At 29.0% G+C, this 27193-nt stretch overlaps 1 protein-coding gene across 2 annotated transcripts in view; it reads left to right on the top strand.

The window, feature by feature from the left end:
- Tcmet (methoprene-tolerant) overlaps window positions 1-23337 on the top strand; it is a 46005-nt gene extending 22668 nt beyond the window's left edge. Inside the window, 7 exon segments of one of the 2 annotated variants that reach the window (NM_001099342.1) lie at window positions 9977-10143; window positions 14005-14177; window positions 14228-14485; window positions 14537-14768; window positions 19308-19531; window positions 22137-22496; window positions 22549-23337. In NM_001099342.1, the coding sequence (NP_001092812.1) occupies window positions 9977-10143; window positions 14005-14177; window positions 14228-14485; window positions 14537-14768; window positions 19308-19531; window positions 22137-22496; window positions 22549-22605 (1471 nt within the window). In that variant the 3' untranslated portion in view covers window positions 22606-23337. 2 annotated transcript variants of the gene reach the window in all.
- Window positions 23338-27193: the final 3856 nt, after the last annotated feature.

Genomic DNA, 27193 nt, shown 5'->3' with positions numbered 1-27193 from the left:
GTAAACATTCGTGTGCAACAAGTTTTACGAGGATGTTCGCTTGCGCTTTATGCATTCTCACATGCAGAGATGTCATTACCCTGGAAAAAAACAAGTACAAAAATGACGCTATGTAAATGATTTTTCTGTTGATTTCCTGGCATGCAAACACCGACGTTACGTGCCAATAAAATTTTCCCAAGATTTGAGCTGTTGACAAGAAGAAATTTTTGTATGAATGAATACCGCACACTAAACGAGAAGTGATTTGGGGCACCTCATTAAATTATTGACTTGTGTTAACAAAAGTGGAACAACTGCTTTGAAGGTGATTGTAACAGTTTGTGGTAGATGTAGTGGCGATAAAATCACCATCCCAGCGGGAGAATTTACTACACTGATCAAAATTATTGATAGGTTTTCGCTATCTCAACCTATTTTTGTGAAATTTCAAGTTTTGTTTGTGCTCACTTCACACGTCGATAATCAGTTAATAAAAATGTTTGATCGACAAAATGATTATGATTAAATGATTATCAGCTGACGGCAATTTGAGTGCTGATTGCATTTTTAATCCTGGCGGGAATTTGCTTTGTTGAAGGATGCCAATATCACGTCAGCTACCCTTTCAGGGTAAGACGTCAATTTCCTATAATAAATATTTCAAGAAATGTCTAGACGGGATTTTAAATTACGTTCTGTAGATCAGGGAATAAAAAACCGATCAAAAATCGCACAAGACTGAGGTTTATTCCTAATTTAAAATAACTGCTTGTGTTACACTGAGTAAATACAAAGTTAATTAAAGATATCAGACCGTTTCACGGTCACTTATTGATTGCCTGCATAGTGATGACATTCAAGCTGGATATTTACTTTGAGATAGCGACTTTTATTAAAATTTCTTGGTCTTATTGTAATAAATGTAGGATTGTAATTATTGTCATATTGTCCACAAGTTCTGGTTTAAAAATTAAGACATGCGAAAGTTCAATTTTGTTGATAATTCACAAACGGATCTTCCGACATATTCGCTGCCTTATCATTATCAATATTCGTGAGATCAGACGTTAAAATGTAAACGGAAAACGAGAAATATATTCACACAAAATTGCGTAACTTGTAGTGTTATCAGTTGTAATCCCAAGATTATGGAAACCATTAAACCAATAAAATGGAAATCGATTGGACAAATTTTGTGATCAAAAATTGCTAGAAAGTTTCTTAATTGTACATTTTTTTTATTTTGTGTGTTCTAAAAAGAGGCTGTAACATAGTTAGATTATTTTTATTTATGTAACCTTTCCCTCATAGACAAAAACGTAGTTTGAAATTGAAATCATGAAGTTCGAATTTGTAAATTTGAAAAACTAGTTCATGATAACTTGATAACACTATCTATCGTACAACTAACAATTTTATAAAATTTGTTGAAATTCAGTTTTGTTTATTTGCTAAAAATCTACATTTTTAAAAACAAGTGACTGAAAATAAATTTCAGTTGTTTTACCGTTTAAGTTTACGTTTTAGAAATAGGTCAAGATAAAACAATTATTTATGGTTATAAAAAATAGCTGGAAGATTTTTATCGAAAAATGATTGATTACCAGCACTGGCATTGGGTTAAAAAAATGAATTATCTAATAATATTTAAAGAGCTTTTAAACAAATCGAACGTAATTATGCTTTTTATTGGAAAGAAATTAAAGATTACTCCTTAATTTTTTTTGATGTTGTGTGTCTGTGGTTAACAGGTGGGACAACAGTGTAAATGTTGTTCTTGACTTATTGATAATCGTGATGTGAATTAATATCGATTTTAAACCATGAAAGTATGTGAGAAGCTTTACAAGTTTTGCAGAGTTAAATAAACTTGACAAATTGCATTATGTGTACTTGGTTTATTAACCCTCTTTATTTTAATGAAAAAAATTGTAAGCAGTGTCAAAGTTTGAATATCGGAAGCATTTTACGATTTAGATAGTTAATTTACACGCAATTGCATCTAAATGTGCTATTTTTTAAATTCTGATAAATTCGTTTGCATGTTGCATTGCATTTGAATAAAAATCTAGTAAAAATTTGCATACGAAGCTTCTAACAATTACAGAGTACCTGTTGGATTTGATTGGAATGTTCTCCCATTTAAAACGAATAAATAAACATGAGTAATACAGAGTGATTATTTTTTTTAACTTGTAAAATATAGCTAGATCTTTAAAAACTATATTGTATACGATTTAATGAATTCAACTGAATTATTTTTAAAATGGATGAGCTTTCGGAACTACGAGAAATTTTGTTGGTACTTGTCTGTCATAGTTTTTGTAAATTTTTATATGCAGGTGTTTATTTAAAATATCACAGCTCTTGAACCCTTTGCAATAAGTGAATATTTTTTTTGCATTCGATTAACGAAGGTTCGGAGAGTCTTCTAAAATTTTCAAAATTGCCAGTTGTCAAAATTCAAGGCTAGTGTGATTTTTTCAAAATAATGATCAAGAAATGGTTATAACTCAGTTTTTTCAAATGAAACTACATATTTTCTTAACGGCAATCGAAGCATCATCCACATTTATGGTGACTTTTATCAACACGTTCTATTACAGTTTTTTTTTAAATTTTTTATTTTGTAATTTTTATCACTAATCAAGTAGGCCTTGCAAAATGGCCAACTCTGTCTGCCAACGAATTTTGAACTTTTTGAATGAAAATGGTGAACAAATTAAACATTTTTTTAATAATAACATAACATCGTACTTTTTGAACGTTTACTCGATTAAAAATGGAAATAGTGAGCTAAAATTTTTTTTGCGGTGTAAGCGATAGATATAGAAGATGTTGATAAAAGTCTCTATAAAAATCGATATTTTTTGTTTGTCATTGAAAAAACAATTTTATTCTATTTGAAAAAACCGTGTTATAATTATTTTTGATCATCATTTTCGAACTTTTGGTTATCAAACACAAAAAGAATTATACACTTATTATAAAGGGCTTAAGAGCTGTGATATTTTTAATGAATCCCTGCAAAAGAAACTTTGCGTAAAAAATTTAATACAGGGTGATTTTTTTAGAGCCGACATTCGACATTTAACTTCTAATATAGCTAGAGCTTTAAAATTTTATAAATTACCTAAGTGGGCTATTCTGAGTTTAACTAAATTATTTTCAAAATGGCTGAGCTTTCGGAACTACGAAAAATTGGCGCCAAGTTTGAAATTTTAAACAGTAACTACACATTTTTATTACACATTTGAATTTACCTTTTCAAGCTGAGTAAAATTTACCCAAGTTGTTGGTACTCATCTGTCATAGTTTTTGACATTGTCAAATTTTTTGTTGAAATTTTTATTTGCAAGGGTTTATCTAAGATATCACAACTCTTGAACCCTTTGCGTTAAGTAAATATTTTTTTGCATATGATAACTGAAAGTTTGAAGAACTCTAGAATTTTCGAAATTGTCAACTGTCAAAATCCATGGCTACAATGATTTTTTTTAATGGTTACTAAAAAACTATTATAACTCGACTTTATTTTCTTAACGGCAATCGAAAGAATATCGCTATTTATTGTGACTTTTATTAATACGTCCTATACCTATATCTTACATTTTTTCCAAAAACTCAAAAAATAAGATGTCATTTCGTAATTTTCATGGTTAGTCAAGTAGACCTTGCAAAATGGTCAACAATTGTCAAACTTCAATATTTTATTTAATTTTTAACTGGTTCATTACCGAATAAGCAGTAAAACAATAATTAATTATAGTTTATTATAACTTAGTGAATTATGTAAAGTGATTCAGTCAGTCTGTCATCGAATTTTGAACTTCTTGAATGAAAATGGTGAACAAACAGGACATTTCTTTCAATCATTGGCACAATTTTATCGTATTTTTCGAAAGTTTACTCGATTAAAAGTGAAAATAATGAGCTAGAATTCGGTTTTTGCGATTTTTTTCAAAAACTGTAAGAGATAGTTACAGGAAATGTTAATAAAAGTCTGCATAAAAATTGATGTTCTTTTGATTGCCATTGAAAAAACAGGGTCATTCTATGTGAAAAACTGTTTTATAATCATCATTTTCAAAAAATCTTAGTAGCCTTGCAAATTGACAGTTGACATTCCTGAAGAATTGAGAAGACTTTTTGAACCTTTGGCTATTTAATGCAAAAAAAAGTATTTATTTATTTTAAGGGGTCTACGAGCTGTAATATTCTAAATAAACCCTTGCAAAAGAAAATTTGTATAAAAAAAGTGACACACAAAAACTATGGCAACTAAGGTAAATTTTACTCAGCTTCAAGAGGCGAATTTAAAAATGCGATAAAAATAGGTTATTACTAAAGTAAATTCGGCCATTTTGAAAATAATTTAGTTGAACTCAAAATGGTCGATTTAGATTGTATACAAAATCTTAAAGCTCTAGCTTTTTTCTGATGTAGGCCACCCTGTATAATAATTTTTTGAACTTGGCTTTTAATGTTGTTTAAAGAGTTCTAATGATAATGCACAAGTAATTGTTAAAGTTTTAGTATGTTTTTGTTAAAACTTTGCCATCACATTGTAGCCCATTTCCATTAATAATGTTTAAGCTGAATTTAGGTTTTCCCATGGGAATGAGTTTGCTCCATTTTTGAGCGAGATAAGCGCTGACTTTTCGGTGGGAATGATTGTTATGTTTGTCGGTTGTAATCGCTTTATTTTTCTCCAAGATCATCGTGATTTCATCATCGCTACATATTTGTCACTTTGTAACATAACTAATTAATAACAAGATAAATAAAATAATTAATCTCGTCACTTTCTATTAAATTTGTCTATCGTTGGCGTAGCAAATTAATTTCAAGTGTCTGCGGTCAACGCAGTCTTTCCGTATTCAAATTTTTGGAAAGGTTAGCTCAGCTAATGAATATTTTTACGCAATCAAATGTATATATAAAAATAGATCCGTGCTTCGACTACAATAACAGCCAAATAAAAAGATACAGTTTTGGCCTTGCATATGAGAATAGTTATCGTCGTTTCCGGCAAAACCCGTAATGAGGCATGATTGCAATAGTTGGTGTACATGTATTTATAATAATTAGCCGCGGTAATTACTATTTATGAAAATAATGCTGTATATGTTAGGTATCTTATCTTGTACGACCTCTCTTTGTCACCGCCGTTTTTAACATCGGTGGGGATATAATTAGAACCGGGCTAGAAAACAAAATTTTTCGCAAACTTTGACACAAAAATAGGAGTTTGTTTAATTTCCACCGCGGAAGAAATAAAACGAGTACAGTTGTTGTGGGCTGTAAAAAGTTGTCGTCGAAACTCAATTCAGCCTTGGTTCTTCATTATTACGGAACTTGGTTGGCTCGGAGCTCATTCCATTGCCTGGACCTCTCCACCGATGTGTAGCGTGTCTGAGCTTGGCCTTGGCATGACGTTGAAATTCAGCTATTACATATGAAACCGTCACTCGTCAACATCATATTATACAAAACACTTGTTTTATGGCGATTTGTCAAAGATGAACCCGAGTTCATGCCTGACATCTGGTGTATAATCATGACTGGAAACGCCAAAGAAAGAAGCGTTCTTGGGTCGCATTATTTCTAATAATAAATAATTAAGTAGCTACGCAATTAAGTTGTGCAATTATGTGATCTAATGAGATGCAAAAGTATAGTTAATTATCTTCAATTGCTGCCAATTGGCGGTGGAAATAGCAAAGGGTAAAAGGACATACAGGGGGCAAACCTTTTTAAAAAACTCAGTGTTGGTTGGAAAGTATCCTATCATAACCAGCGCAACAAGTATTTTGTTGGAGCTTTGTACCTACATAGCATGAGTAATTTTCCTCTCGAATTTTGCGCACTCCTTACGTTGAAATGAATGTTGTTCTGACATCATTTGAATTTGTTTTTGTGGTGTTTTTGATGTGGAATTTCCAATAAGTCTGAAATTTTGATAAGGGGGGCACAACCAGTTGAAAATAATAATTTTTGATTATGGTGGTGAAATTATGTTGGTAATAGTTAATGTCACACTTTTGTAATCAGTTGTTATGGCATAGCTCTCACCTGTCATTTTAATATCACCAATAATTGGTGTTGCCAACGTAATTCTATAGTTACAGCTCACTTATCTCACTTTTTTGTAATTTATGTTTTTTTTTCTTTTGCTCATTTTTTTTTCTTTCTTCTCTAACCTTTTATATCAAACAACAAATCTGAACAATTCTAAAGTTTTCCATCACATAATTACGATAAATCTAAACTAACAGTGTGAATGTTTAAGTTTTCAGTTAGGCTGAAATTAATTAATTAGTTTTCAGTCCACCTTATTATTATTATTGTGATACATAAGAAAGAATCGATTATATATGAAAATAATCATTTTCAAGAATGATATTTTGGCAATGTTTTTCACTTTTTTTTTCTGTGTCTTTATTTTGTTGTATTTTTTCCTTTTGTTAATACACAGTTGGCCTGAAGATGTCTTTTGTTTGAAAAAAATGTTCAAGTCTAATCTCAGTTTTTAATTAAACAATTATACTTGATACCTTGTTTTGTACGACAGGATATAAAAGAAAATATTTCATCGACGTTTTTCGAAAAAAATTAAGGCTTAGTTTGATTTAATTTAAATCGACAAAATATCAGTTTTAACAAATTGAATAAAAAAAAAGTTTACTAAGCGTTGTTAATAAAACAAAAACAGTTTACATAGGTATGTAAATCATGGATTTTAAGAATTCGTAAAAAAAAATTAGATTTGTTCTGGTTAATGTATAGTTACAGTCACTATCAAAAAGAATGATACCTCTATCAACCGGGCTGGATAGCAAAAGTCCGACTAAAATCTTTTAGGTCAGAAATTTCAACAAACAAATTAATCTACAAACTGTCCAGCTAGTAGTTTACACAATATCCAGCTGGTTTAAAAATTGGCCAAACGTATACATTCTTTTTGATCGTGACTGTACAGATTCCAAAACCCGTTTACTAAATTTACCGAAACCTGAATTTACGTAATAACATAATTGTGATTAGTGATGATAATTTTTCGAAATTGTTCGATAATTTTTTTAAATTGATTTCTAAATTTTCACTAAAACAAAACCTAATAATACATTTACTTACGAATAGCTACGTATGTAGTTAAGAAAGCTGCAACTGGTAAGAATTTCTTTTGAATAAGTATATGTTTTTGTTTTATTAAAATATTTTTTTGTATATTTTTTCTAGATCTTAAATTTTTTTGGAAAAACATCTATGAAATATATAATATTTTCTTCTAAATCCTGTTGTAAAGAGAAAAGTATTAGGCACAGTTAAAAACTGAGATTAGGCTTGGAATTTTTTATTCAAACGTAAGACATCTTTAGGCCAATCGTGACTATGTTTCCTTTCATCTTTTTTTACCTTGCTTTTGTTTTTATTTTATTTATTGTTGTTTTATTTTCTTTGTGTTCATAGCAGCTTTTTTTCTTTTTCTTTTCTTCTCTAACTTTTTATACCAAACGTGGTCTAATTTCTTCTTGTTTTTGTTTGTTTGTATTGTTTTTTTTTCATTTGCGTTTCTATTTATTTAACTGAAATAATTTTTTGTAAAGTATTTGCAAAGTTAACAATTCGATACAAAATATTGTTTATTTTCATTTATTTCAGTACCTTACCTTATTTTATCTACTTTTCAAGATTTGAACTATTTATTATAATAAATGATAAGAAAAGCAAATTTGATTTAATTAATTTATTTAAAAATCAAACACAGTGGTAGGTAATTAGTATTTTTGGCAATTTTTAACGAAATTTCGGAGATAAATTACATTTTATGTGTAATTGTGGACGATTTTTCATCTATACAGGGTGAATGTTAAAGGTATTTTTTCTGTAACACAAAAAAATATTAGCGAGCCATTAAAAAAATTATGTTGACGTCATATTTGTTTGGGACCTCTGTAATATCAAAAATATTTTTCTGAAATACGCCCTAACTTATAATAATAAAATTAATAAAAGAAATAAAATTAAATAATAATAATACATATTAAAATATTGAAGAGACAAGTATTGAACAGGAAATCTTTAAAAATATCACTTTTAGGAGTCTTATTTTGTATTAAAAATTTTATTTAGAAAGTACATAAGCCTTAATAATTACTAATAATAAGTAATTTGTCCAGCAAGAACCACGTGGAGGTTTAGAGGAAATTAAAAAGGAAATAAGGATGAAGTGAACAATGATTATTAGATAATGAGAGGAATAAAGGATAAATAAATATATATATAAATATATAAATATATATATATATATATATATATATATATATATATATATATATATATATATATATATATATATACGATAAATAACAAGAGGAAATAAAGTGCACTTACCTTTATGGCATCTTCTGACACAGTTTGTTGCAAAACATTAAAAATAAATTCAAATTAAAATCAATACAAAATTTTAAATAATAATAACACAGGCATGAGAAAAATGCACTTACCTTTACTTTCTTACTGTCAGTATCAACAGTTTTAATTACATTTAATGAAAAAAAAAGTTAAAAATGTGGTTGAAGTTTTGCCATTTGGTGAATGGCGAAATCACAGTCATTTTTTCAGCAATTAGTATTGGAAGTTATTTTAATGATTAGCACCTACTTTGGTTAAAAAAATCTCAGTTACGAGGGAATTAATTAAATCGAAAATTTTTCAGATTATTTAGTTTTTTAGGGTGTGTTACACTTTAAACCACTAAAAATAAACCAGACGGTTTAAAAAATCTGACAACACTATTTTACGTCGACATTCTTTCGTAAAGTCTGTAGTAAATGTAACTCGTCCTATTTTTTTATATTTATATTCAACATTATGACTTTTGGCGCCACTTTGAGTAATAATTTGTTTCCGAGCGCTTTTTAGTGTGAAATAAATTACAGTTTTGTCCACGTTTATTATTTTCAAACTAACCAAAAAACATAGTTTTTTATTTTGTTTTTCAATAATAAGCATTAAAATTCTCGTTTAAAACCACCTGTAGAAGCCAAAAATAGGCATGCGAGATGTACAGTTGGTTAAAATTATAATAACACTGCTTTCTAAATTAGATTATCTTATCTTAATTCGCATTCGGCAAGTGGCAGACGGTAAACAGCTTCATTATCATTTATCACCTGAAATGGTAAAATTTTAAGTATTAATTAAAGTAAAGCTTGTGTTTTTTAACTGGAGCATGAAGATAACAACTGAACTTAAATTCTAGTCAAAATTACGAGATGAGTGTCGAATTTTTGACGGGCTTAAACGGTGACAGGAAATGTTGAAAAATCCTCTAAATCCAATTTTCCTAATCTATCTGCCCACTTCTGTGTGGGATTGGAATAAACAAGTCCTATTTGATGAATTAATGTTGTCCTAATTCATCTGAAAATTATGCTGCGTATAGATTTTATTATTATATCAAGAGAAGCAGCCTCTAATGATCTGCAATTAAATACAAGAACACGAGACTATTCTCAAATCGAAAAGTCCTTGCTGAAACGAAAACATCTTTCGCAAACTTAGTTTAATCTTTCAATATTTTCCTCCTACCATAAAACAAAAATCGGAATTCGACTCGATTACGTAATGTAACGATAAGGAACAAAAAGCCATAAATCGGGCCATAAATTTTTATTTTAACATTTTTAACAATGAAAATAATGTGTCAATTTTGTAATCAAATACTTGGTGTTAATGAGATATTATTCATGTGACCTTTCGCCTTGTTTATTCAATCGGAATAATATCACCTGTGATGCGCCTTTTGTGCGAAAACACTTAGATTAGATAATTAGAAGACGTTCAAAGTGTAAGGTTTGGCCTACATTAATATTAAAAAAAAACGGTGTTTATAGATAAGGTGATAATCGCAAATCAAATAATAAATACGACTTTGAATTTCTCTCAAAGTAAATAAAAATAATAACCGGAAAATTATTGGTTTTAGCAATAGCCGGGAGATGAGGAACAGGGCGGAAAAGATGCGAAGGGACAAACTGAATTCGTACATTGGGGAATTGGCAACTTTGGTTCCGATGGTCGCAAGAAGTGCCAAAAGAATGGACAAGACGAGCATTCTTCGACTAGCGGCCACACATCTGCGAATATATCAAAGTAAGTGGCGTATTTTCAATCGGAAGCTATTTTTTTATTCCTAAGTTTAGCCGTTTTCGAGATATTTGAGGTTTTTTGAAATTGTTCATTTCAAAAATCTAGGATTTCGAAAACAATTTTGGAAAATAAAAAGAAAAAAACTTATTTGTTCTTTAATCTTGTTCAAAATCGGAAAAGTTAATAAACTGCAGTATTTTATGGTTAAATTTGGACAACTTCAAATGCCCATAACTCATTTTTTTTCAAATGAAATTTTTGAATTTTTATGTCACTAGATGGAAGAAATTTTTTTTGATCTATCTGTGTTAGCTTTTCTTATAGCTCTCTGTAATACATTGTGCAACAATGGTGTTGTTTATGTACATTTTTTATACTACTGCATTTTTTTTATCAAGTTTGAATTTTTTTTATTATTGGGTCATTTCTTAGTACAGGAAAAAATAACTACAGGACGCCAGTGAGTGTGTCATTTTTTGTTTTGTGTGCGGTTTATACAAAATGTTTTATGTAATTTTACGAGGCCTGCGCTCGATTACAAATATTGAAAAATTGGATAGTCTTTTCTAGTTTGTTCACCCCTTCTTACGTTTTTAGTTAGTTAACATTTAAGTTAGATCATATTCATTTCCTGTCTTGATAGAACACATGAAAATTGTATTTGAAAACAGCAATTTATGACGATTAATGAAACATTGATTAGTTTGACAACTACTCTCTTGGGTTTCCAAAAATTTAATAATTAGACGTAACTGTGATATTTTTCATATGGGAATGTGGAAGAACAGCAATGCTAACCATTTCCGATTGTGCATTTTTTTTTGTATTGTTCTATTTATATGTATTTTTTCTGTATCGTTTTGTATTTTCTTTTTTCTTATGTTGTGCATAATAAACATTATTAGTATTATTATTAAATGTGAATTATAATTTTTTATGTCTAGTGTTTTGTGATTTTTGGATATTTGTACATTAGGCGCAGGACTGGTAAAGTTGTGTGAAACAGCCCTGTATATAGATCTAAAATAAGTCATGTACCAAATTATTATTGAAAAAAAAAATACTGCTGCATGTCAAGAGTCTTTTAATATCTTTAATTCAGGAAAATGCAAGAAAAGTTGCAATTAAAATTGAATGATGCAGAAAAATCTGCTTGGACAAATTTACGGAGAGTAGTTGAAGATTTTCTGGACATTAAAAAAGTGTATACCCATTGCCAAGATCTCATAGACAATTTACTAGAAATTTTCAAATATTTAGGATTTTTTTACATCTTTATTTGGACATTTTTGGAAAAAATTGATTGCTGCAAGCGATGGACATGGGGAAAAGTTTGATCAAGATAATCAGATGATGGAAACGCGTTATGAAGGAAAATGGTTACGTAAGGATCTTGCTACTAGAGATTAATTCACTTTGTAAGAGAAAAAAATAGATCAAATGTTCATTTTAGTCGAAATACTTTCAATGACACTAATAATAATATGAGTGTTTCTCATACTTTTTCATCTGTTAAATTAAAAGCTTTTGTTTGCCTTCATTTGTTTTATTTTTTGTACCTATTTGTTTTATTATCGTAGTTTGATCTAACGACAAATAAAATAAAATGACGTAAGTTTAAAAAAAACAAAAGACAGTGGCATGAAATTTATTTTGCCAACTTAAATAATGGTGAACTTAACTAAAGAGAAAACTGAACAAATCCTATAAACAAACAAAAAGTAATGCTGGTTTTTTGAAATTAGGGGAAATTTCTTACTAACCACAGCTATTTTTGTATAATAAAAAACAAAATAAATTCATCGAATTTTAGTTTGAAAAACTTTGATTTCTCACATTTTTTCTCTCGTTTTATGACAACCTGTGTGAATTTTTCAATCTCAACATAAAGTTATTTTATTTTTTATTTAAAAAATTGAGTTTTGGGTGTTTAAAGTCTGTAAACTTAACCTTTAAGATTTGGGATTTACTATCCTTTTTTAAGAAATTTTAAAACATTAAACGAAAGACACATGTTTTTTTCTTTCAAATGAGCCGAAAATAATTTCAAAGTTGTGAAAAATGGTGGAATTACTGATTTTTGAATTAGAAGCTGTAAAAAAATTAAATAACCCTAAATACAGGGTGTCTCAGCAAGTTTGAAGAGTTCATTATTGATCTTTAAATAATTGAAAAATAAACATTTTTTACAAAAACCGATGATAATAATTTCCTGCATCACGTAAAATTATTTTCATATCCATAGGATGTTTTAGAAATGAGCTTCAGTACAAAACTATATTTTTTAAACGGTACAACCTAAATATTATTGAATTTTTGAATGTAGATTTTGATACTGAGAATTTTGATCTAACTATATATTATTGGTCAATTCTGCTTATTTTTTAATTTTTTTGACGAAAACACGCTTTAAAAAAATAAATTATTACACAAAAACTGAGAATCATAGAAAAGTATCACTTTCACCATTATCTTTCTAAAAACATAAAATTTTAAATACCTAAGGTTTATAACTAAAAATATATTTTAATTTAAAAGTTAATTTCAGTGGTTATGCATATTATTTATGAGCATTGTTCTAACTATATTAAACCATAGTATAATAACAGTAACATTATTTTTAATTTTATTTAGTTTACTGTAATAAATGACGAATAATGACCTAAGGGTTACTTTAAAGTTATTAACTAAATTTTTTCACTTTTTAGTTGCTGAAAACAATAGTTAATAATTTTTTGTAATGTTTAAGGTTAAATATTTTCTGTCTACAGTTAGTTAAAATTTAATTCATTGTTAAAAGTTAGCAACGCGAATGGACCAACCATATTGCTTCAATTTGGTCACGTGATCATGCATCATGCATTTAATTGCGAATTAAATTAATGACGATTCTATAAACCGGTCCTTAACTTAACGTTTTAGAGAGATAATTTAAAAGACTTTCAGATGCGAAAATAAAAAATTGGGTGTTTGTTTCTTTTCTTTTTTTAAGTTATTCAACTTGCTACTATATAACCTTCTTTTTTTATTTTCTTGAATTCAGTGAGCTAAAAAAATTATATCATTATAAAGCTTGAATTTTCTTCTTTAAAGCGGCGAAAGTGGTACTTTTTTAGGAATCTTAGTTTTTATGTAATATTTAAAAAAAAGCGTGTTTTTGTCAAAAAAAAACAAATTATTTCAAAAAACTAAGCTGGATCAAAAAACGTCCAAAAACTTTCCTCCTTCAGTGTTGAAAGTCCTACTTTTATCGTGTTATCGTTAAAAAAATAAAATATTTAAAAACTTATTAAAATAGACCAATAAAAGTTTAGGTCAAGGTCATTAGTTTTCAGAGCTACATCCAAAAATACAAAAAAGTTATTGAGTAAGTGATGCATTTAAAAAAATTTAAGTTTGTATTCGTACTGTATTTCTGCAACACTCTGTATATTGGAAAATAATTTTAGGTTACGCAGGGGTTTAGTAATTACGATTTTTGTTAAAAAAATCTTTATTTTTCAATTATTTAAAGGTCATTTTTCCAACTCGCTAGGACACACTGTATTTGCATGAAATAGTTGCAAATTGCTAATAATTATAAACCCACATCAGCACAAACACATTGTGCAACGCAGTATTGTTATTTTAGTACTTAAACTTCCTTTTCTTTGTAAATCGATCGATAGTAGCAATCAAGCAACAATATTTTAAGCAGCTTGCACTTTATTTAATGATAAGTTCGATTATCTCGATTTTTAAAATGATTATAAATAATGCACTTTATCAGCAAATCGATAAACGCATTTTCCTGGTAGCGCATTTATGTAAAAAAAATTATCATTCAACGATCTTTGAACTGTCTCTAAATTTTCGATTTTTTAGCCTTGCTGAGTGGAAAGAACCATCCGCACATCCAGTTGCCGAAACATGTTGATCAATATTTATTAGAACAACTGGTATGCGAGCAGTTGGGTGGTTTTCTGCTAATCCTGACGCCCAATGGAAAAATAGTGTTTGTCTCCCACACTGTGGAGCATCTTTTGGGCCACTTACAGGTGCTAAAAACACCCCAAAGTGCTGGGATTTGAATGAACGTTATTTTTAGACTGATTTGATGGGTCAATCAATTTTTAATATAACGTCACCAGATGACCACGACCGCCTGCGTATGTACATAAACACGGAGAGTGTTCTAGACGGAGACTGGAAAAAATGCTTCAATATTCGACTGAAAAGGGCCGGCCCTAGGACTGAATCGGCCGTTTATGAGCCCGTCAGAATCATGGGCGTACATAGACCAGGCTTCGACAATGACTGCAACAAAAATACATCGACTAGCAAAGAAATCGCATTGAATAACGATGTATGTGCGATTTCAGCCGCCAAGTCACAGGGGGTGAATACAATGTTTTAGGTGCTGCTCTTTTTTGTCAAAGTTTTCCGTCCGGAGCCACTTTGTGAACGACTTTTCGAAGCTTCAAGAGAGGAATATGTAACCAGACATTTGATTGACGGCCGGATAATTGGCTGCGATCAGCGAATTTCATTCATTGCAGGTTATATGACTGAGGAAGTGTCCGGATTATCGGCGTTCAAATTCATGCATCGGGAGGATGTTCGATGGGTGATGATCGCCTTAAGACAAAGTAAGCTGTTTTGTTAACATGTTATTAATAACTTGTTGCGATAAATTTGTGTTGGTTCATGGTGTGTTTGCAATAATTACACTGGTTTACAAAAATGATTAAAAAAATTAGGACGTCAAGTTTTTTAAATATTTGTTATAAAAGTATCATATTTGACAATTTTTGCAACATTAAAAATGTTACTGACTGTTTCTTTTTTTGTACAGTCACGATCGAGAAGAATGACGCCCTTAAACCGCAGCCACAAGCCACAAATATTGTGTAAACTAGCTGGACAGTAAACTAACCTGTTTGTTGAAATTTATGGCCTAAAAGATTTTAGTCAGTTTTTTGCCATCGGGCCCGGTTGGTAAGGGTGTCATTCTTTTTGATCGTGACTGTACAAAAGAAGAAACAGTCTGTAACATTTTTAATGTTGCAAAAATTGTCAAATATTATACTTTTATAACAAATATTAAAAAAACTTGACGTCCTGGTACACCAGGACACTGGTACGTTACTAGTAGTAAACGAGAAACATATTTTTTTTTTCAAAACCTTAATAACTCTTTATAAGACTTTGGATAATTTAAGCACAAACTAGAAAAAGTTGTTTTGGGCTTAATTTACATTCACCTGATGATATTTTAGAACAAATTAAATATTTTGAAAAATAAAAAATGAGACAGATATTAAAAAAATTAGATGTGATTGACAAATGTGAAATATACGGATGTTCCGTCTAATTAATTAGAAGTATTGAAAGTTCTAATATAGGTATTTATTTGAAAGTTGGCACTCAGCCATAATCCGTTGAGTCCTGCCTAATGAAAATATTTTCAAGATGGTGGCACTTCCGGTTATACCGGAAGTCGTTATCAACTTTCTTATTTTAAATGAAAAGCTTTATAATTCACTGCGTTTTTGGATTAGTTGAGTTATTTTAAGGGCGTTTTTATCAGCTTTTTCCATACCTAAGTTTAACCGTTTTCGAGATATTTAAGATTTTTTGAAAATTTTTGGATTTGCACCAAAAATTTATCTTTTCTAACATTTATTCAGCAAAAACAGAATTATTTAAAAAATGACATAATTTTTGCAAATTCTGAGAATTTAAACACATTTTTAGATCAAAAATCAAGTTTTTCTTCTAGTTTTTATTAAACTTGAACGAAAAAATAACAAAATTTGGTCGAAATTGACCAAAACTTTACCATTTTTAAGCGTTTATTCAACAAAAACTCAATTGTTAAGCAAAATTTCTTGAAAAATAAACCAATAAATCACAGAATTATTTCAAAAATGAAATTCTGAAGATTTAGACACATTCTTAGACGAAAAATTAAGTTTTTCTTCCTCTCTTTATTCAACTATAACGAAAAAATTATCAAATTTAGTCGAAAGTGACAAAAAATTTACTTTTTCTAAGCAATTATTCAGCAAAAACTCAATCATTGCGCAAAATTTCTTAAAAAGTAAGCCAATAAATCACAAAATTATTTCAAAAATACCATAATTTTTGCAAATTCTGAGGATGTAAACACGTTTTTAGACTAAAAATCAAGTTTTTCCTTCTGTTTTTACGTTGGCACTCAGCTATAATCCGTTGAGTTCTGTTCAATGAAAATTTTTTCAAGACGGTGACACTTCCGGTTATACCGGAAGTCGCTATTAACTTTCTTATTTTAAATAGAACGCTATGTTTTTCACTGCGTTTTTGGATTAGTTGAGTTATTTTAAGGCCGTTTGTATCAACTTTTCCTATGCCTAAGTTTAACCGTTTTCGAGATAGTTAAGATTTTTTGAAAATTTTTGGATTAGCACCTGTCACTTAAAAAATCGGTAACTTGCTTAGTTCTAGAGATTTCAAAATCATATTTGGAGAATTAAAAGAGAAAGCCTATATCTGTTCTCCAGTGTATTCAAAATTGGAAAAGAAGTTAATAAACCCAAAAATTTTAAGGTTAAAGTTTGGACAACTTCAAGTGCCCATAACTTAATTTTTTCAAATGGGACGTCTAAATTTTTATTTTACCAGATGAAGAAGAATCTTTTTCTACATTGATCTATATAGCATTCCCTATACCTATCTGTGATAATTTTCAAGTTATGTTGGTTTTTTTGACATTGTAGAAAATTTCTTACTAACCGCAGCTATTTTTGCATAGTTTGCTATAAAAACATTTCTGATTAGACAAACGACAAACTCTGTTCAAAATTGTGTTGTCCGTCCTGTGAAAACAAAATAAAATCATTGAATGTTGGTTTAAAAAACTTTGTTTTCTCACATTTTTTCTCTCGTTTCCATGGCAACCTATGAGAAAAGGCCTACGGCTAATGAATTTCTCAATCCTAACAAAAAGTTATTGTAACTTGAAAACTATTAAATATAAATGTAGGGAATGCAGAATTAAACTCTCTACGATTTTATGAAATAAAACTTGTGGCAATTCATTTGAAAAAATTGAGTTATGGGTGCTTGAAATTCTGAAAAATTACCTTTAAAAATTTTTGGTTTATTATCTTTTTTTTAGAAATTTGAAAACACCAAACGAAAGATCTAGGCTTCCTCTTTCAAATGAGTTAAAGAACATTTCCAAATTTTAAAAAATGGCAGAGTTATCGATTTTTGAACTGGATGGTGCAAATCCAAAAAAATTCTAAACCAAAAATATTTCATAAACGGCTAAATTTAGGTATAGGGAAAGCTTTTGAAAACTACCTTAAAATAACTCTAGTAATCCAAAAACGCATTAAAAAATACAGCTTTTCGTTTAAAATAAGCAGGTTGATAGCCACTTCTGGTATAACCGGAAGTGTCACCATCTTGAAAGTATTTTCATTAAGCAGGACCTAAGAAATTATATTTGTATATAAATTTTCAGGTAATGAGGGGCTTAGACGGAACACTTGTATTTTAGTTATCAGTGAGTAAGCAGAAAACAAAATCAGTATAAATTATCTCTTGGTAAAAGGAAAAAAAATTTTGTAAACTAGTATTATGCACAATCATTTTCCGGATTTTGTAAAAAACTAATTGGCATTTCGCCGATAGTTGGATTCATTATGTAATGAATGACAGGATTCTATTTATAATTCAGTTTTGTAGTAAACAGATAAAGATGTGAATGTCGGTAAAAATTGATATTTCGCTACCTTTTTAAGTTTCGTAATCAATATCTTGCAATTAATAAAACAAGTGGAATAAGTAATTTTTTCAGTATGTAAAGAATGTCCGACTTTAGCACCCTCCAGAAGCTTTCCATCAATAAATGAAACAAGTACTTCTAAATTGTCTAATTATTGATTTCTCTTGTTAGAACAGTTCAATATTACTTGATTTATGATAGAAATAATTTATTAACTGAACTTTTATAACAACCGATTGAGTTGGAAAAAGTACTTCGTTATCAATTTTTTCTTTACTAAAGGTTGGCACAAGTTGCAAGAAATTTCTTGATTTTTTTTGACTATTTAGAAATTCAATTTTGTGTTATCAAACAACAAACACATTCAAGAGATTGTCACATAGTTGTCGGTAATTTGTTTGCAAAAATGTAATACAAATGTAGAAAATGTAAATTATTGTTTACTAACTCATTATCTTTTCTTTCTTTATAATAAAAGAATCTTTTGCAAAAATCAAAGTTTTACTGATGATTTGCCTAAAAACTAGCCAGGGAATGATTTTGAGAAAACAAGAAAACTCATTAAGGTTCTAACTGTATTGGTAAACGTTTTTTTAAATTTTTTTATAGACCCATTTGAAAGCTTTGTTTTCTGCATTTCTCAACTCAATGTTGGCTGAAATAAGATATTGTAGACGCAGTTTAGATGACTTTATTAAGCCTTTTTCGACAGAATTTTACTCTAATTTTTCTTTTCTTTTATTTATGTTCATATGTGATTATGATTAAGGAATGTACTACTTTTTTGTTTTGTTTTAGTTTTTTTTGGCGAAAATTTTTGAAGTAAGTTTTTGGCGTTAAGTTGCCTGAAATAACTGAATCTTTCTCGATTTTTTTTTATTTATGTTATTTGTTTTACATATTTTTTAACAAATGTGTAAGTTTCAAGCGTTCAAAACATTTTGCTCAAATTTCTTTTTTTTATTTGTGTTTATTTATGTTGCATTTTTTTTTCGGTTCGTGTCGATGAAATCTTTTGAAATAAATAAGTTTCTTAAATAAAGCTGAATACTGATTCAGTTTCGACAAAGTCTCGCTCAAAATTGTCTGAAATCACTTGCCGATTAGTTAACGCTAAACTATGCGATTATTTAATACAAGTAGAAAAAATGCAGTATTAAATTCGAGCGAGAAGTGTTATTATTCACTTGTTCAAACTGCGGCTACGACTCGACTCAATCCTTAATAATATACAATTTTCCACTTAGATTAAAGTTAGGTAAAGAAGAGGTCGGAAGGAAAAGTTTAGAACTTTACTATTCATGATTATTTTGATTTTCAAAAAAGTACAATTTTAGAACGTGGTAAAATTGTAATAATGTCATGTCGTGACTATAATTTGGATTGTTTAGACGTTTGTTCTTCCTTTCAGTGTATGACCGAGGGGAAAGCAAAGGATCATCATGTTACCGTTTACTCTCGAGGAATGGACAGTTTATCTATTTAAGGACGTTCGGTTTTCTAGAAATAGACGACCAGGGAACTGTTGAAAGTTTTGTTTGTGTTAACACTTTAGTGAGTGAGCAAGAAGGCCTTCAATTAATAAACGAAATGAAGAAGCGGTACTCTGCCTTGATTAATTCACAGAGTTGCCCAGTGAGTATCTTTTCATTCACAAATTTTGCAATCATTCTTATACAGGACTGTTCGTATTCATGGGACAATTTTATATCTATATCTACTGATAAGAATTTTCCTGCTCTTTCAATTAGGGGAATGGAGATTCGTTTTTGAACCATAACTTCGAATATATTTGACCAAATATAAAATTTGGTATGGTTACGTAGAAATAGTTATCCATGACAATTACCTCAGCAGTGAAATATATTGCGTAAATAACTTCAGCATCGCTTTATCTGTCAATATGTTCACCGAAGAATGTAAAAAAATTATGTTGGAATCTTATTTCCGTGATGAACGTCGTGTTAACGTTAACTGTCATGGATAACTGGATCAAAATTTTAGAAAATAGCATGTTATAACTTTTTAATCTGGTAATATATCCACTCAAATTCTGGTTATTTCGGAAATTTTTGTGTTACATTTTATGTTTTACTCAATTTTTTTTTGTCTTAACACTGGTAATCCAAAAACTGTCATTATTTTTGGCATTTGATGTGATAATAAAAACACTGCTAGTTTTGATTAATATATAATGAGTAAAGTGCAAGTTAATTAAAATAAAACATATTTTTACAAAGATATGGAATCGACAAAATACAGTACTTTTCGAAAAACAAAACGAAAAAACTTTTCAGTTTTTTTTTCACTTTTTACCATTTTTACACATTTCAGCTCGTATTCCAATGATTTTTGAACAGTTTTTTTTTAGATTTTGTTTTTAATTTTTTTTCCTAGAAAAACATTGTTTTTTTTTTAATTTATGGTATTATCTCTACAAAGAAAAATTGGTTTATTTGTTTATACAGAGTGATTTTTATAAAACGACGAACCATGTAGAATAACTTTTATTTATTTCAAATTAGTTTTGTTGCTGTAAACTAAAGCTGGGATTATCGTTTTACTTTAACATAAATTATTTTTAAAAATAATATAAAACTGAAAAAAATTATTTCGGAAATTTTTGTGTTACGTTTTATGTTTTGCTCAATTTTTTTTTTGTCTTAACATTAATAATCCGAAAACTCATTATTTTTGGCATTTGATGTGATAATAAAATGACTGCTAGTTTTGATTAATAAGTAATAAGTAAAGTGCAAATTAATTAAAATAAAACATATTTTTACAAAGATATAGAATCGACAAAATACAGTACTTTTTGAAAAAAAAAAAACGAAAATACTTTTCAGTTTTTTTTTTCACTTTTTACCATTTTTACACATTTCAGCTTGTATTCCAATAATTTTTGAACTGTTTTTTTTAGATTTTGTTTTTTCTTTTTTTTTTCTAGAAAAACATTGGTGTTTTTTTTCAAATTTTTGTAATTATCTCTACAAAGAAAAATTGTTTTATACAGAGTGATTTTTATAAAACGACGAACCATGTAGAATAACTTTTATTTATTTCAAATTAGTTTTGTTGCTGTAAACTAAAGCTGGGCTTATCGTTTTACTTTAACTAAATATTATTCTTAAAAATAATATCAAACTGAAAAAAAATTAAATAAACGCTAGTAATTTATGTGATTATCTCCAGAAGAAAAAATTGTTTCAACTGTTTTATACAGGGCGATTTTTATAAAACGACGGGCCATCTAAAATAATTTTCATTTATTTCAAATATTTGGAAGATTAGTTTTGTTGCTGTAAACTAAAGCTAGGCTTATTGTTCTATTTTAAGTAAAGATTATTCTTTAAAAAATTATCAAACTAATTCTCAAAAGAGAATATTATTTCAATATTGCCAATATTTCTACAAATATACTTTGGAACATCTCTGTTAATAATTATTAAATTTAAATCCATGATTTAAAAAAGAGATAAAAAAAAGAGTTTACTTGTGAGAAGATTACTTTTAACGTAAATTTTTTTATTGACATCATGCAACTAGATTTTATTAATTTATAATTTTTTTTAACAATTTTTAGTAAAAGTACAATAAATTCATATTACATATGTAGTATTTTCCAAATAATGAAAGATTTAAAATAAGAAAGTTGAATATATTCTCACATTTGAAGAAAATTCTCAACTGATGCTTCACTAAAAAACATTTAATTTATTCCTGTAATGTTTGAATCCAATGTGAAATTAAAGAAGTAGATTTATATAAGTATATTAGGTCAAAATAATGCTAATCTTTGTATTATTTGGAATCTAAAAGCTTAATAGTGTTTTTATTACGTAATATCTGGGTACTAAAAAAACTTTTACTATTTTTTTTCATTGCTGGTTCCCTGTATAAAATATTTAACAGCAGACGCCGGTTTTTGAGATATAGCGAAAAATACTTTTAGCAGACTTACCTTGTATATATTCATCATTATTTCTTGTTTCTTGGTGTAAAATTTGCTTACTACCCCTGCTGCAATTTTTCTGAGATTACAAAGTAATAAAGGTTGTAGAGTGTACAATTGCCAATTATTTGAAACAGTTATTATTTAGATTAGCAGTATTTTATTTTTTGTTGTTACATAAATACGAATATCCCTGTATACGCCGTGACGTTTGAGTTTGGGTAATGTTGCCAACTTAATTTTGAAGTCATGGGCTACTTGATCAAAATTCAAACCGTGTTCCAGATCACTTCAAGTGGCTCAACCGACTCGTCTTCCCAGTCGGTTGAAGACCCCCAACAGGTTGAAGCGGCGATCGTGCACCTCATAGCCAACTTGCCATCGCCGGGCTCAGACCAGCGCTCAACCCCCAGCCCTCGAGTTTATGGTAATGTTAATGAGAATCAAGACTGCTCAACACCGACTGAAAATTCCCCAACCAAACCATACTACAAATTAAAGACTGCAAACAACAAACGCCCGCCCAGTACTGAATTAGGAACCAACATTTATACGTCGAGTAAACGACAGAGGACTTCGCCTCAACTCTCACCAATGTCGAGTTTGCCGCCTTACCCGAACCGAACTCAAATCACGGAAGTAACAGTGAGTAGGCTGTGAGCGCGACCGTTCACGCATTCTGATTGGCTGTTTGCAGCAACAAACCGAACCGTCGATATATCAGCATGACCAACTACTTCGTAACAAAGTATGAAACGCTTTGTGTACTTGGAGACTGAAAACTGGGCCATCTGTTGGCCGATTTATGCCTCAAGGACTATTTAGAAGGTGTGGTGATGTTTAATGATCATGTGTTAACCGCTAACCTGACACGTAAGGCAGATTCAATTTATTTTACGATTGAATTATTCCGATTCGAATTTGAAATGTGCCCAAGGCACATTTCAAATTCGACCGTTTCGTCGAGTGAACAGACTGTACATGTAAACGTTGTATAGATTTTGCATATTCTCGTAATATACCTATATTAAATTAAATAGTAATTCTGTGATGAAATTATGTTTACGTTACTTTTAAGCAGTGTCTTTTGTATATTTAGTACAAATTCAAAAATTTCTTTATTTTATTTTATGTATTACTCACGTCCCGTTTGCTGCAAGCCGTCTCACCGATAACTGCAGTGTTGTAACAAACGGGAGCCAATCATCGACAACAAAATACTTGTATGACATTATGCCGCGAAGGTTTCATGTGAATGTAGGTATTTCATATTCATATTTACCATTTATTTATCAAGTTGAATATACATAGCCGTAATTTTTATATGCTGCAGTTTTAGGTTTTTATTGTGAAATAAACGAGTTTTGTTTTTGGATGAAGCTTTATTTGGTTGTAAATAAAAGTATTTTGTTGTTTTTTGTTAAGTGTGCCCTTTGTGGGGCGTCAAGCGAAGCACCCTCGCACAGATTTGAACTGATTGAAAAAACAAAGGAAATTAATTTACTTAACCACTTGGATAAGCAAATTACCGCTGAAGAATCTTTGTCACTATTGTGTACTTTTGAATAAATTCGAAAAACAAACGGTCAATGCCTTCAAATTTTTAAATATGTGTACCATGTATTCTCGATAATCTGTCTTTAATAGAAAAGAAAAATTCTTGCAAAAATCATGGAAAAAATATTTTTTATTTACGAGGCGATGCCGAGTATGGAGGCACACATTGAATAAGTTACTTTATCCCAGTGTTGTCTTGCCTTTATTCAGTAATAATAATAATAAAACAAAAATGATAACAAGTAGAAATTTTTTTCTTCGCTCCATATTGTTTTATTTTTGAAAAAGTTAATTTTTCTAGCCATCGTTTCAAATGATTTAGGGTTGTTTTAAAAAAAATTAGTTGTCTACAATTTTGGCCCTTATGACATTCATAATAATGAATTTTTGAATGTGTTTGTTGCCCCTGAAAAAATATGAAACGAATTTTATTATACAGGGTACCTAACTCACATAATATGACAAGCATACAAGGTGTGTCGCCTAAAAGTTTAGTTTTACTATACTTTTCTTATCTCGGTCTAAAAGTAACAAAATTTAAAGTTTTTTTGTGCAAAAAATTCAAAAAAAAATTGGCGCCAACCCCAAAAAATTATTAAATAAAGATTTAACCAACGTATTTTTTGGGCTAGAGATAATTTTTTATGTTTTTTTTGCACAAGATATTAAGCATCGTTTGATTCAAAAATTCTGAAAAAAACTTTCGGCAGAACGCTTGAATTATTTAAAAAATACATTAATCAATTAGGTGAGATGTAAAGCTTGACTTTTTACAAGAATTACCTGTAGTTTTTGGTAAAATATTTGCTATAATTTTTATTTCTTATTCTGAAGTATTATTTTATTATTCCTCTGTCTGTAATTTGTCTGTTTATTTTTCTTCGCCCTTTTTCAAAATTTTGTTGCTCCCAAACTATAATAATTGAATGACATTTTTAGAGATATAAAAACACTCACTGTATATTAAATGATCCAAAATTAAAAAAAAAGTTCTTCTTCTCTTGATAAAGGGTTAGTTTTGGCTCTTTCTTAGAAAAACCGTAAAATAATACTGTTTTCTATAGCAGATGTTAAACGATTTTTTTGTCAACTCTTTTTAGTAGATAAAATATTATTTTAACCGCTAGGGTAGATAAAATGTTTTTAATTTACAAATTCTAACATTCTAATTTGTTTAAACTTGAAGTTCTGCTAAAGAAAAAAATATTGTATTATACACGACGATAAAGATTGTTTATCTGCTCATGACTTCGTCACTCTGGAACTTAACCTTTTCACTCGTAGTTAAACAATCTCTTTATCGTCTTGTATAACACATAACTGTTTCTGATGCGGTTGATTTTAGATTCAGAAATTCAAAATTTTTTGTTATTACACATAATATAATACAGAGTGTTTCCCGAGGAACTCCAAATGTTTTAACCAAGGATTTAGCATTAAAAATAAATTGTTCCAAGTTCTTTAATTTTTTTTTCTAAAAACTTAAAAAAACTGCGATGTCTATGTCTTGTCACATTTTATTATTTTACTATAAAACGGTACATTTTACAAAAAAATTTTAAGAGACTTTTTTTTAAATTGAATGGGTTTTGAAATTATATTGGAGGCTTTTAAATTTTTTTCGATGGTAATGGTTAAACTCTAACTGTCTGTATGTTAAATTATTTAAATAAATTTCTAGAAAATTAAAGACCAAATAAATTTTTTCAACAAAAAATGCTACAATGCAATTTATATTTGTTTTAAATAAAATACCCTTTTTTAAATAATTAAAAATGAAAAAAACTTCAACAGAAAATACAGCTTTATTGTTTTACTTTTCGGTAATGTACTAAAAATATTTTAAGTAATAATCAGAATTTATTTATTAATTTATTATTAGGCTTATTTTACTAATCAAAAAATTAAAATTGATTTGCACATAAAATGATTGAAATTGTGTAGTACTTTTAAGGATAAAAAATATAATCTGAGTTTTTGGATAACTTTTGGAGGCTAAGGGCCAGTTTACAAAACATTTTAGTCCCAATTAAATCGAGATTAACTTTACATTTGTCAATACATTTTAAATGACAACTTAAATCGAGATTAACTTTACATTTGTCAATACATTTCAAATGACAACTTAATTCGAATTAGTTTTATCTTGAATTAGATTTTAATTTTGCTTTCTGTAAACCCACCCTAAAAATTTCACAAAAAACATTTTTGGAAAAAATACAGGTCAATGAATTTTTCATGTGTAATCTATTCTGTTTCTCAACCTTTAATAAAAACGGTCAATTTTCATAATTTCGAGTACGTTCTCTTTTAAATTTGTCGCTGGGATTCATTGTAAAACATATTTTCTTTATACAGAGTTAAATTTGTGAGCTATTTGGCATAATAAACAATAAATGCGCTGTTGCCTTTTTGATAAAGATTTGAAAAGGAATTCATAACGACTTTGTCAGCAAAAGTCAAAACTAGTCTTTTTCTGTTTTCTAATTGCACCAAGTAAGTAATGCAAAGAATTAGTTAGTAGAAGATTTCCTCCTCGATTTTTTCTTTCACAAAAGACAAACGAAAAAACCCTAATTTTTCTATGTATTTCTCCAAAAAAAATGTAGGTTTGGTTGACTATTTTTTTGTTCTATCTTTTAGAAAATCCTTACCGATTGCATATTAAAAAAAAGAAAAAGATGTTTTTCTGGTTAAGAAGGGCACATCAAAATTGTAGAAATGACTACTAATTAATTTTTTTTTAATTTTTTTCGAGTAGTAATAGTGTAATAGTGGCTACAGTGAACGATTTATTTATTTACTTTATTGAAAATTCCATCGAATCAATTTTTATTTAACGCCAGTTTTTGATTTTTTTAAAATTATTCAGGAGGTACACAAAAAAATTTATTGCTTTCGTAAAAATCCAAAATTATTATCTCAGTGTTACATTGCGACCTTAATTTATGTTTTCTTGTTCCAATCTGTGCGAGTCATTCTTTCGCCACCATTAAATTACAGCTTTTGCAAATCATTTGGGGTCAAAACTTGCACTTTTGCCACATTATCACACGCAAAAGCGAAAAAAAATCGTTCCTAATAAGCATCAAAAACACAGCATTGCAAAGGCTTAATTAACAACTAGTAGTGCCTTGGTTATGTGAAAAAAAAATTCATAAAATAATCAGCCACGAAAATTGAACTGAAAGGCTGCTTCTGACAATAATCATTTTTGGACGATATTTGTATCATATTAAGGGAGCAAAACTTGTTTTTTGCCCTAAATGGATCAAAGGCTGTAATTTAATTAGTTAATTTGAATAAAACTGGTGCGGTTTTTGGCGAATCCACTTTAATCCACACTCAGTTGCTTATTACTTATTGCAAGAGTTTCTCCACTGTTTGAAAAATATCAAACGTTCGCCAAAAACCGCCCCCAAAGAGTTGCTTGAATGTAGTTTTAAAAACCTATTTTTATTTCACATGCCTACGTGCTTGTACGCTATTTTCTTATCTTTGTATAATACATTAAATATTTTGCAATAGGGTTACCAATAGTTGTGGTCGCTGGATATTCATTTCTTATTACTGTTATAATAGTCCGATACTTCACTCATAAATGTTTACATATTTATTCTGTTAATATTTTACATTACGTTCTTTGTAAGTTTGTATAAAATTATTTCATCTAAATATATTTCATTGTGTTAATTACAAATATATTTTGCTCAATTATTTGCGTGCATTTTTTTTTGGAAAAAGAAACAAGTGTATTATGCAACCAATTATACCTACTTTTAATT

The sequence above is a fragment of the Tribolium castaneum genome, chromosome 1 (genome assembly GCF_031307605.1).
Source record: "Tribolium castaneum strain GA2 chromosome 1, icTriCast1.1, whole genome shotgun sequence".
In the NCBI taxonomy this organism is placed as follows: Eukaryota; Metazoa; Arthropoda; class Insecta; order Coleoptera; family Tenebrionidae; genus Tribolium; species Tribolium castaneum.
This window is presented reverse-complemented; position numbering and strand designations above follow the sequence as displayed.